Consider the following 13,356-nt stretch of genomic DNA (forward strand, 5'->3'; position numbering starts at 1 on the left):
GGGAGACATGCAGCACAGGTCTCAGTCAAACCCAGGATGGTTGCGCCGAGGACTGTAACCTCTGTATAGGGCGCCAACTCTTCCGCTACACGATGCCCTGAACTGCTGACATTTCTTTTTCTAATCCAAAAGAAAATAAGCAGATCACAAGAATATGCCAATTTATGCATTAAGCCCTATGTGCCAAACCTTCAATCTGATTTTTACTAAGGTCAAAAAGTGACTCAAGTGATGTGTGAAAAAAACAAGACCCAGAGCCAAGAGAAAATTGACCAATTTCATCACTGCTTTTCAACTTCTTTATCCATGTTTCTGGCATTAAATTTAAGTAATGTCACAGAAAATGGTTCAATAATTTCCAGACTTCTTAAAAAACCTCTCATAGTGTCCCAAAAATGTTTTTTGATACCCAAACATGATTTAATGGGTTGGAAGGCATGTGAGAGAGAAAAGACTGACAAATAAATGAACTTGCTAAAATGCAAATAAGGCTTTTCTGTCCTACACCCTCTGACTCACAGACATTTCTCTGCTTCTGTCACCTCAGTCTCAACCTGCACCCAGCAGATTATCCCCCATCCCATTTGCACTTACTCACTCACACTTCCACAATTAGCTTTCTCGTAACAATTAACAGCGTTCTGTAATTAGCAGTGTTGTTCTCAGAGCACCTGGTTGGTTCCCGTGCCCTGGAAGTCACCCGTACTGTAGCAGACAGTTCTGAGTTTTGCCATTATGAAGCTCTTGGCTTTGTGTGTCCATGTCTCTTTAATGAGTGGTACACCTGCCACCAAGTGAAGATATTAAATTCTCCAGGGGTTTCTTCACTGAGCCTAGAATTTTCATTATTCCTTGCACAGCCAAAATGTGAGGACAGTTTCTTCTTTTTCAGGTTTTCTTTGTAACACACTACTCCTTACAGTATGTGTACAGGTGGGAAAATGGTTATGAGGACAGGCTGTTCATGAAGTAGGTTCAGAAATGTAGCTTTATGTTTGTGCAGGTAGAAATCTCCGTATTTCCCTATAAGCATGAGTCCCTGAGTAAGTGTGCAGTACTCTCATTTCCCATATGACGAGCTGTCTACGTGGATATTTCTCCATCTGTCTGTGTGATGGCAACTTAGCTGCCTGCTGCTGTAAACACTAGTTATTTTCAGAGCGTCTTTAAAAAGCTTCACTCAGACACAACTCACCAGTGCTCAACACGATGTAGTCGGATCTCTCAGGGATTCTAAGAGCTCCTGGTTTTATCCTCTTTTCTCCCACCAGCACTGCGCTCGGCTGCCATCAGCCTGGCAACATGAATAACTGTAATTTGCTTGGGATCTGTGATAATACATAAAGTTGTCAAGTGTTACCACAGGGACATGTTTCTGTTTACTCTTGACAGTATCTATCCTTTAATCTGTCTGTTTCTGTCTTCCTTCCATGCTTTTTTCCATAGCTTTAACTTGCTCTCAGGTCTATTTTAACCACTTTCTTCCTCTGCATCTGTCTGTTTTGTAGACTCCAACTGTCACAGGCCTGTCCCCGAGCAGAGGTCCAGAGTCTGGAGGCACTAAAGTCACCATAATGGGAGAAAACCTCGGTGCTGGCAGCAGTGTCAACGTTCAGTTTGGAAACCAGACGTGCGAGTTCTTCGGGTGAGACTTCCCACTCACTCACATTTCCAATGTAGCTCTGATTTAATGGACATAAAAGTTTCATTTGTCTTTTTATGTGCACTATAATGGTTGCAATAGATTTTTCACTGTTCAGTTCATTGTAGGGGCTGAAATTTTCCAATTGTTTAGGGTGATAGTGAAGAACAGAATGTGTTTTCTTGTGTTTCCTATGCATTATACGCTTTGGTTCAATTTCTATCACTTCTAAGTAGGGGTGGACACATATCATAATATTTACCATTTATTTTAATAAATCTATTAGTATAAGAATTTTGATTTATCATTGTCACAATAAATTCCCAACATTGACATTTTCTAAATCAAACAAGTTGTCAGTATTGTTGGGATTGTTAGTTTTACTCTGTATCCGCTGTCTGTTCAATGAAAGTATTAGTAGATAAAAATGTATTTGAAAGTATGATTAAATGCAATGAATGTATGCAATTTAGTGATACAAATCACACTTCTTTTCATGACCCATGTCCTAATGAAGTGCATTATAAATGAGGATGTTTTTCAACATCAGTATTTGTGCTTAGGAAAGGTCAACATTTTTTGCGAGTGTATTAACACAGTGGGGCAAAATTCCTTAATTAGAGAAATTTGTTTTTAACAATAAAAAGTGGCATGGGTCTTTATTTTGTAAGATCCCTCAAAAAATAAAATATTTGTTAGGTTAAAGCTAATTTGCTCTTCTCTTAAGTTGATGAGAGTTTCTAGGAACTTTAATTCACAATACATGAATATGTGTTTAGTTGTGTTTAAGTATGATGTATATCTTAACAAGTGGCCTCTCTGCTTGATGATAACCCATGTTCATCATTCCATCATGCATTGTGAGCAGGATACATAGAGTTAGATTAACACAAAACTTTTTATCAGACAGAAATAAACCTTCTTCAATAACCTTCTGAGTCAAACTTTTATAGTTTCTTGTTTGAGCTCAGGAGGAGAATGCATTTGAGTGTAGCCAGATCTCTGACCATTCCTCTTTGCATGCACAATCGGATTAGATCATCCAAAGACCTCTGTATCCACCAGCCTTGTGAAATATTTTAGTAGAAGACTAAAGACTGCCTGTTGGCAAAATTAGAGATTATTATCAGCAGGAGTGCCAAAAGTTGTGAGTTTTTATTTTATCAAATTAACAATTTCTTAACTTGGGATTTAACCCCACTGGATAAAAAAGTCAAATTGAAAGGTTGAATTTTTTTTATCAAATCTTTCAGTGTGAGATTATGCTGCTGCTATTAAAGATTAATTTATTGTCAGACTTTTTACAAGTTTACATGAGGTGTTCCAATAAATGTGGTCGCCACTGTACATGCTTGCTGTGAGCAATTCAAAATAGAAAGGTTGGCTTTTTTTAAAATGCAGTGAATCATTTCCATTAAATAAGGTGCATTAATTCTCATCTCTTCCTTTATTTTCATTAGCTTTTACTGAGAATTCCCTCAGGGAACATTTTCCTTTCTTCTGCTATCAGAAACTACAGTAGATCTTAATCAAACCTTTGAATACCAGCTGCAAGAAAAACCTTTATTCATTTCTATCCACTTCCATTCTTATTACCTTCCCATCGGTGTGTTTATGCCCCCCTCACCTCTCCACCGGTTTTTATTTTCTCCCTCTCATGCTTGCCTCCATTCCTCTTCACCATCCATGTTTTCATAACTCAGATACTCCCACATGCCCTCTTCTTTGCATTTCACTCCTGAAGGAGCCTATTTTAAGCCCTGCAACAGTAATGTGACTATGATGTTGTAAGGCTGAGGAGTTAGGGCATTTTTAATGAGATATGGGGTTAATTGGTGGTTTGTGCTACTGCATGGGAGGAAGTAGAGGATGGGGACATTATGCCACAAGATCCCCTCTGCTAATGAATTGGGACAGATTCAGAAGGTGTGCAGGTAGATAATGGAGTACTGAGAAACTATATTGTAAAAGGACATGCAAGTGGTGGAGGTACTAAGTGCATGCATGGGGTGCAGCTGTGCTCACGCTGCGTTGTTATTCAGGTAATTACACAACAGGGCTGGTAGAACAAATCGCATAATATATTCAGTTGCTGTAGGTGGTGCCTTTTGCTCATGTAAATTGAATAATTTTGTTGGTAATGTAGCTTTTTACAGGGTGTCATTATTTTATCGTACTTTCATCTAATCTCTGCACAGATGTAGCATGTCTTACAGATTTAAACTCTGCTGATACAGATCTAAATGTTTGTTTGTCTTTAAGGCGGACCATGAAGGAGATAGTTTGTTACTCGGCCCCATCCCTGTCTGGGGTCGGCTCGGTTCAGATCAGTGTGAGCGTGGATAATGCCCAAATCAGGGAGAGCCTCACCTTCGAGTACATCGAGGACCCCACTGTCCTGCGGATCGAGCCGGACTGGAGCATCGCAAGGTGACCCAAATTACACTCCGCACAAATTACATTTATCCGCACGCTCTCTAACCGAGGCGGAGATTTCCTCTTCATCCAGATCTTTAGAGAAAGTCAGTTCAGGTCAGCAAAAGGAAGCAGACAGGAGTCAATACTGCACTTCCAATTACTGTTCGGGTTTCTCCCAATTAGTCTGGATCTGATAGAAAAGACCCAGCAAACATATTGGAGGGGATTGAGGTTGAGGTTGAGATTCAGCTGTGAAATGAAGTGTTACCCGGTCTGTGGAAACCTTTTCTTTTGTGGCTTTAACGTCAGAGCAAATAAAGTAAGGAATTTATCGAGTGTAGAAAGAGCTCTCCAGTCAATAGCGTAATATATGATCATTTCTACAGTACGTTAACCTTAGCCTGAAAGCAGAGCACATGCAGTAAATTGTAAAAGTATTCATACCCCTTGAACTTTTACACGTCTTTTCACTTTACATTCTACAAATTTGAATGCATTTTATTCTGATTTTATGTCGTAGACCAAGATAAACGCAAAGTGTTGATTCATGCGGCTGAATCAACATTTTGTACCTACGTTTGTTGGCGTTAAACCTGCAAATTTTTTGCAGCATGTGTTAATCATCTTTACACATGAAGAGACTGAAAATGTTGCCCTTGTTTCTAACTCATAATTATGCTTCTTTTTTTTTTTAAAGCATTCTATTGTAGCTCTGTTCTTATGTTTATATTTGTCCTGCTGGAAGGTGAACCTCAGCCCTGGTCAAATCTTTTACAGCCATAGCAAAATGACTATTTATCTCCTTTCAAGTTTAACAACTTTAACCAGATTCCCTCTCCTTGTTAAGGAAAAACACACATGCTGTCACCACCATGTTTCACCATGGAGTGATGTGTTTAAATTGATTGACAATTTTAGTTTTCCAACACACATACTGTATTTCATATTGACTAAAAACTTGAAAATACTTGACTTTATTTAGTGGTACCAGAGTAAAGGGGCCTGAAAACAAAAGTACACCATACTTTTATTCTTTATTTTTTGTAAAAATGATCAAATTATCATTGAAAACTATGTCTCTATCTGTCTCATAATAAAATACCTTCAGGTTTGGAATTACAATGTGACAAGATGTACAAAAGGATGTAGAGACGTTTCCATGGAGCTGTATCCATCTAATGTTTGCCCTGTTGACTGGTGCACCACCAAAAATGGAGGAGGAGACGGTCTGCCAGTGCAGACTGAACACCTCTGCCTCTCATTATAAACCCCTGATCAGCACCGCATCTTAATATGCCTGAACTGTCTTTGTATTTCAAGCTCAAATCTGTGTCAGTTGATTGTAACGAGTTGAATCGGTTAAAATTCCTCTCTAATCATCCTCCACTCCAGAGGCCATCACCTCCCAAAAGAAACTTAACGGTGGGATTCGATTTGATGCATTAATTTTCATCTGATGGGGAACATTTTGAAGAGGTACATCAAGGTTAGAAAGTTTAGTGAGAATTGTCTTTGAACTACTTTGCCGCTCTTTCCCTCTCTTTTCTCAGTCGTGTTCTGTTTGGAAAGATTTTAACATGGTTTTTTTTGTTGTTGTTTTTTTAGTTTGTGAATAGAAATATGTTGACTTGATTTATTTTTTTCCTTTTTTTTTATTTAGTGGCCACACCCCTCTGATGGTGACAGGAACCAATCTGGATGTTGTTCAGGAACCCAGAATCCGGGTGAAGTACGCTGGCCGAGAGTCTGTCAATGTAAGAGCCAATGATTCATCTTAACCCTGAACCTGTATGTGCAATAGAAATTGCTGACAGCATCTGCTAGTGTGCATACTGTATTGATGTGGAACGGTAATATCAAACTGGGTCCAAGTCGACACTCAGAAAAAGCCAAGCGATGCTTAGCTTTGGAAAAATGTGCCAGCTCTCAGTGGCCCCTCTAGGTCTGTTTGCTTCTTTGACTTCTGCTTCAACTACCCCTTCTTAAGCAAAGAGCATGTGAGTGATACAGATGGCAGTGAGAGTGATCTGCATGCAGTATTCATTCAAGACTTTTAATCCATCCATCCATTTTCTACCACTTATGTGGGTCAGGGTCATTGAGGCAGCAGCATAAGCACAGCTCTGAAGCCTCTTCCTGCCTCCTTCCCTTCCTTCCTCCCTCCGGGAGATCTTGGCGTTCCAAAGCCAGTCATGTGACATAATCTCTGCAGCATGCCCTCAGTGTGTCTCCTGGTTGCGCATGTCTTTAACATCATACCTGGAAAGTGTCCAGGAAGCTTCATAGTTAGACAAACCACCTCTTTTTTTTTAATGCAGGAGCACTATTCTGGTAAGTCTGATAATAAGATTTTTTTTAAATAGGATCCAAAACATGAGACATTAAACCAAGCTTTATTTAACATGATTTAATTTATTTTATATAAATATATTTATAGCATTTTCTTACTGTTTTGTTGTTCATACACAGACTAATGGCAAAAATGTAGATTAACACTTTAGTTGTAGGTTGATTGCACAGAATGCCATCCTTTTCTGCTACAATTGTATCAAGCACATATTAGCTAGTTAACTATGGTTTTTATGCTAGACAATGGGTTTTTTTATCCATGTTTTCTATGCATGAGAAACACATACTGTAGTAGCCTCTGTTCTGCCAGCTGACCAGCAGTTCAAAGCAAGTGGGTGGGTGTGAGCGTGGGAATGGTGGGTTCTTCTATTATTCTCTGATGTTTAGAAATGGTTGATTTTTAAAACAACCATTTCTCCTGCATTTGTTTTTTTTTTCCAAATGCAGGAAAACACAGGACTTATTCCAAAATACTAGATATGAGTGTAGCTTTAGCACCACATCAGGTAGATTCAAGCCCTGAATTTTAAAAGCTAGTACACTTTTGCACCTCTCTGCAATTATGTAAACATTCTGTATTTTGGGCTCCATACTGACTAAGTCCCAGTGAGATGGTCCTGGTTTTAATATCCTTGATTTTAGTAGTGTGTTCATATGAACTTGAAATCTGGAGATTAGAAGTTACAGCATGGAGGCCCAAACTTCATATGCCAACATTCACTTTCTGTACTGGAGTTCACAACAATTGTAAAAATATTTATTTGGGTTATTCCACATCTGTCTCACTTTGCCCAGTTCCATTCAATTTACATCTAATTTGATAAGTTAATGACAGAGAGGAAAGGGCACATTGTGTCAAAGAAAAGCAAAGATTGTCATCTTTTGAATTTTGCTGTAGTGATTGGCATCATTGCGCCAGTATAAGTAATCCAATGTGGTTGATTAGAATTTTACCAACCTTTTGAATTGAGATATATTTTTAAACAGTGACAAAAGAAGTCTCTGTTTGTGATGGACCGGTGACCTTTCAAGGGGTATTTCCTACCTTTTATACACTGGAGATAGGAACCAGCTCCTGTGCAATATAGAAGGATTAAGTGGGTATAGAAAATTGAGAGTTAAATGGATTCTGCACCACTAGGGGCAAAACTATAACCTTTGGTACATGAAAGATAATTTCTCCTCTGGAACCGACTCTTCTTCCACCTGAATGTATAATGGTTGTAGGAGGAAGCCAGAATAGCTTTCAAAACCACTGCAGAAATTGACTGAACAGCCAACTGGTTTTCAGAATTTAACAATTTTTTACTTTTACCATTAACTCAAATGAATTCTCTGAATGAGCATTTATGTGCTCTTCTTATTATTTTATAAGGAAGAGCAGAAATAAAACAAGTGTTTATTGACCAGATATTTTTCAGATCAACATTAATTTCAGGGCTTATGTGTATAAAATTGTAGAGCAAGCTATAAATGAACAGCCACACTGTACTGCAAAGGAAAAGCCTTTTAAGACAGTACTGTCAAACTTGTGCAGCGAGGAGCTGGATGACAGCAGACTGTAGGTGTGAGGTCAGTCTGTGGGAGAATGTTGGAGGTGTCCATGATCGGGGGCAAGGAGACTCTTAATAGCTTTCAACGGAAGATTAACTGCAGTCAGAAGCCTTTGGTCAGCATAAAGAGCGCTTGTATAATCAAAGTCTTAGCTGCAGGAAATCGTTACAAATTACATTTGATCCCCAGTCCTGGGGGCCCTTGTTTAATTAAGAGGATGGGATCTCCTCTCTGTGGTTTGAGGTAAAGTGGGCAGAACACAGAGAGAGGAGGATCAAACATTAAATTGGATGCAGATAATGCTACTGGTTCGTCCAACTGGTTAAAATTTAAGTTTGACCCATTGTGCATCCAACCATCTTAACGCCGTCATTACATTCACCATGTCTCAAGCATGTGATGAACTTTTGTAGGTGATGTTATTGCTGGTTAATACACATGCATGCACATGTGCACACATAAATCGGTTTAACAGATTTTGCCCCACATATCACAACATTTTCTGCATTCCCAGCATCATGACTCCTTACATTAACAGTGTTAAGCCAACTGTAAGTATTCATCTTAGTCTTTTTTTTTATGTACATAAAAAAATTTGTTTTTGTTTTGTTTGTTTTTTAATGGGAAAGTGTTGTTTTCAATGTGAAAAATCCTTCTGAGTTTTAACTAGTATTGAAGTTACAAAAAATCTGTTATTTTATATGTTTTAAGCAGGATAAAGCAACACTTAATAAATAAAAGTGTGAATGCCTGGTGAGATTTGACTCTTGTGTGTGATGGGTGGAGGGCTGTATCACCTTCCAAAACATTGAAAGGGAGATCTTGCTTTGTGCTTCGCTTTGTCTCATAAAAATTAGCATCTTTTAAAAGAGCCATCTTCACTGTTTTGATTGTCTTAATAGCCATAGAGAATGTGTTACTTCTATGAATGTTAATGTTAAATCATCCTTTCTTGTTTCAATATAGTTTTCCTTTTTTGTCACCAGTGGAAAGCAAAAAAACAGCCTATACCAATAGGAGCTGCTGTCTGTCAGCTATAGCCTTCAAATGATCACCTGTCTCCCACTAAATTGCTTCTCTACTATGTCTCCCTTGTGTCACCTACACAGAATCACAAAGAAACCAGCAGAGGTGGGGCGGTAGCCAATTTTCTTTGTAAAATGCTCTGCATCTGTCAGCAGATTCACAATTGAAACATTAATCATGATTTTGATTAAAGCCTAAAGGCTTATTTTTCAGCTATAAAACATTTGCCTCTCCCAGAAGAATCTCATCTACAACATTCACCACATATTAGATGTCTAGACTAAGTGTCATCATCGACACGTCTGGTACATTTACAGCCCTGCTGATTATAGAAAGTTTCACAGCATGGATGCGCTTCGATGAATCTTGCTGTCACAGACTGGAAGGAGCACAGAGTTCATGTTAACAACAAAAGCAGTGTATTAGATGTCCAATGATGATGTTGAAGGACTGATTGCTTAGAGACACTTTTTTGAAATTTTTGGCATCAATGTTGAACAGACATGCCAATTTCCAAATCATTTCATTATTAGGGGGAATTTTTATGTTATTGTTATGTTATTGAAAGCTTTGTGCATGCTTTGTGGTACAGGGAATGCCTCAGCATCTTGCCTAAACCACTATAGGCAAGATGTGGTTTAGGCAAGGTTCCTTGGACTGCGTTGTTTTCCACAAGCAGTTTAGCAGTTAAGCTTCTAGTGTTGACTTCTCCACTTCTCATAAAACTCCACTACTCCTCAAATCAAATTCAATTCAGTTAAACTGCCAATAGAGTGACAAAAGTTTCTGCAGCATTTTTTCAGGATGTTTTGCATGTGTTATCTGTACCAGTTTGCAATAAAAACATGATGAATACACTCTTATCAAGACCAGCAGACAACAGCAATTTGCACTTCTTTTGTGACAGTTGTGACAGTTGTTCTCTCTGGAGCTACAAACACAGCGGGTGCAGAAGTGCTTAAAGAGAAAGTGAAAAATATTCCTTTAGTTTTGATAAGAGGCACTTCTCAAAAGTTTAATATCAGTGCAACTTCATGTCTGATTATGCTTTTTTTGCATAGAGATATGTGCAATATAATAAAAAAACTTTTGCTGCAGTTACATTTGAAGGTTCTTTGGTTTGTGAGTCTACCAGATTTGCAAATTTGGTGGCTAAAATGTTTGTTAAATAGCTCAAGTTCATTTAACTGAATGGAAAACAGTTTTTTATGTCTCGACATAAATCATCGATTAGATGACAACCATTTTGAAAGCCATGTGTAACTTTAGTTCAACAGCCTACTTGATTTGGGTCTCTTGCATAAAATCTTAATAAAATAAATTCATTTTGAGGTTGTAACTGGTCAAAAATCTGCAAAAGGTTTATGAATCCTTTTTTAAAGCACTGTAAGCACATATATAGGGGCACCCTTTCATAAATGCATAAACATTACTTTAAGAAGTAAAGTAAAAGGCAAAATCTGGTTTGGACACATTTCATGTGCATATTACAGACTCTTAAAGGTGGTTTCAATCCAGACTCATTGTGCTATTAAATAGCCACCAAATGTTACCTGCCTTCCTTAATCTCCTAATACTCTTCCCTTTTCAGAAACTTAGCTTCTCTTAACACCTCCATCACTCTAAATTGCCTAACTTCCACCTACTTTCTGCTTCTTATGTTCTTCTCTCTCTGAAACAAATTAAAATAGATGGCTTTTAATGTGATTGAAATTAGGCTTAGATAGGCTTCCGAGCATCAAAGTGACACTGGATAAAAACAATCAAACCTAAATGGCTGTAATTCAGCACTTTCATCACTTTGAAAAGGCAATACTCTTCAGGAAAATAATTAACAGCAGGCTTTCTGTGTACAGCTAAATTGGTACATAGACATAAAAAAATAGATCAGAGTTGGAAATAGTTATTCAGAGTAAAACCTGAGCATTAAAAAAATCCAGATTAGAAAAAACCAACTACAGGCACATCGTAACAATACAATATTAAATATTAGCATCCAGATGACCTTTGACACTTAAATTTTTCTGCTCACAGCTCCTCCAGCTCCTCCTTTCAGTTTATCTCTTTGCTACACTGGTCAGAGACCTTTGCCTGATTGAGTGGGCTGTAGCAACACTGTAGATCATTGTAATGCATTCAGCCCGAGGGGTTGAAGTGGTGCTACCTTAAAACTGCCTCGCTGTGTCCGACAGTAGAGGAAGAAGACGGATGAGGCAGCCATTCCCAATTATTTTCCTCTTACTGCTGACCTCAATTCACCTTATCAATTCTCCTCATCACTTTATCAACCACATGTAGTCTCCAACACCGACTTGCTTAAAGGAAGAGGTGTAGCAGTGTAAAATCTGTTTTGGTTTCATTACAGATATAAATTCATTGTGATTTGATGAAGAAAAATTTATACATGTTCCTTTTTTGAGCACATTAGTCTTGTAAAAACATAAGTATGGGAAAGCAAAGTTGTACCGAAGAGAATTTTGTAAGCAATAACAATTTTTGTAAACTTTGGTTTGGTTCTGATTCCTTAAGACATGTAAGAACGTATAAGAACAGTATTTAAAATATTTTTTGAGCCTTTATGACATAAGTGGTCATTAATTGTTAATGTTAGGAGCAGAGGCGATGTCACGCTGCTTGAATGTCAGAGAGCTGGTGTAATAATAATAGGGTTCACATATTAAACGAGCTTTAGCATTGTGCATTATGATTACCACAGTTAGCACAGCTAGCATTACAACAACAGCAGTTTCTGTTTGTATTCACTGGATAATTAAGATCCTTAACACTGAGATTTTCTTTTATTTCTTGGTTATATATGTTTTAAATGGTAAATAATAAAATAAATATCAGTTATAATACACAAAATGCAAACAAAACAATAAATAAAAATGTAATAATTTGTTTTAATAAAATTCTAATTTGTAAAGCTAATTATAAGCTTAAATCTAGTATGTTTCTTGACAGATGGAGATAAAAAAAAGTACAGTTAATTTTTAAATTTTTAAAAAAATCTTTCCCCATCATTAGATTTTATTTTAAACATCTGACTGATTGTGAAAATAAACATGTTTGAGTCTTCTTCCCATACTTTCTATTCTTCCGTGTGGTGCATTCACTGATTGAAAAAATATCAGAATTTTGAGTTTCTAACCAGACAATCACAAATCAAGCTGAGATCAGCAGGTTTGGATCAGACTGCTCCACTATTTGGAGCAGCCTATTGCTGATCCAAATAGTGGAGACTATTCATGAAATGTTATTGTTTCTTAGTGTTTCTGTGTCTTGAAATCCATCTCTTCATTGCCTCATCCAGAGAGGAATCGCAGTGTCCCATTTTCTTTATCCAGTCCCACAGCGCCAAACACAAGCATGTCTATTTTCATCCTTCGTCCCTTTGGATTTCCACTCTGAACAGCAAGAAATTCTAAAAACCATCCTACATGATGATGGCTGCAGTTTTTGACTCCTGACAGGAATCAGTGAAGGGAAAGGATTTCAAAAAAACTGGAAAGCGCACAAGGACAGTACAGGAATAAAATTAAAAAAAGCACAGTATCCATCTCCGGCAGAGCAGATGGTAGTCGGAGCTTTAGTTGACTTGCAAATGTCCTGCTGTTCCAATGTTACAGTCACGAGGATCCTGCCGGAGCATCTGGGCTTGTCTATACAACATGTCACTATGCCAACAGCGAGAATGAGGCTCATGTCGAGCTGAACCGGAGGACTTTCAGCCGTTAAACCTCCACTGTTTCTTTACTCATCAACATAAGACACTCTTTGACTGACTCATTTGCAATGTTTGAGTGTCCTACAACATAAAGTCCTCACACCATATGTTAAAAAAAAACCCTCACAACAACTTGGATAACCTTATGAAAATCATATGACACAGCTTTCCTAATGATAAAGTCCATTATAAGAATTACAATTACAAGTCATTGCTGAACAGTTTGCTTTGTTCTAGCAGTGAACTGCAAAAATTGGCATAAATGTCTGTTTTTGTATGGTTCAGATTACATTAATTGTTTCTGGTTCACTGCAAAGTAGAGTCCATGCATTCAAAAGCTAGTGTAAAATTTTCATTAACTTTCATCTCTTCTCATAACTTTTCAGTTGTTAATGTGATTTCACACAACCAAAAACTTGCTGAAAGTGTGTCAGGAGACCTATCTGGCTCTGCAATCTATTTTTAAAATAGCTTATCTTTCTCGCTCTCGTCATGCGCTGCTGCCACTACTCCGGTATGTATAAGTGGGAAACGGAAATAGAAAAATGCCAAGTCCAGGGAAAGTAATTTCCAAGCAGTGAGAGCTTGTTGTTGCAGTTACACTCTGCTGGAGCTGTAATAATATGATGTAGGTTGATAA

At 37.8% G+C, this 13,356-nt stretch overlaps 1 protein-coding gene across 1 annotated transcript in view; it reads left to right on the forward strand.

Annotated features, from left to right (window-relative positions):
* plxna2 (plexin A2) overlaps positions 1 to 13,356 on the forward strand; it is a 217,677-nt gene that overhangs the window by 160,896 nt on the left and 43,425 nt on the right. Inside the window, exons 15-17 of the mRNA XM_032557615.1 lie at positions 1,509 to 1,645; positions 3,905 to 4,072; positions 5,721 to 5,814. Of these exons, the coding sequence (XP_032413506.1) occupies positions 1,509 to 1,645; positions 3,905 to 4,072; positions 5,721 to 5,814 (399 nt within the window). The remainder of the gene's footprint in view (positions 1 to 1,508; positions 1,646 to 3,904; positions 4,073 to 5,720; positions 5,815 to 13,356) is intronic.

The sequence above is a fragment of the Xiphophorus hellerii genome, chromosome 1 (assembly GCF_003331165.1).
Source record: "Xiphophorus hellerii strain 12219 chromosome 1, Xiphophorus_hellerii-4.1, whole genome shotgun sequence".
Taxonomy (NCBI): Eukaryota; Metazoa; Chordata; class Actinopteri; order Cyprinodontiformes; family Poeciliidae; genus Xiphophorus; species Xiphophorus hellerii.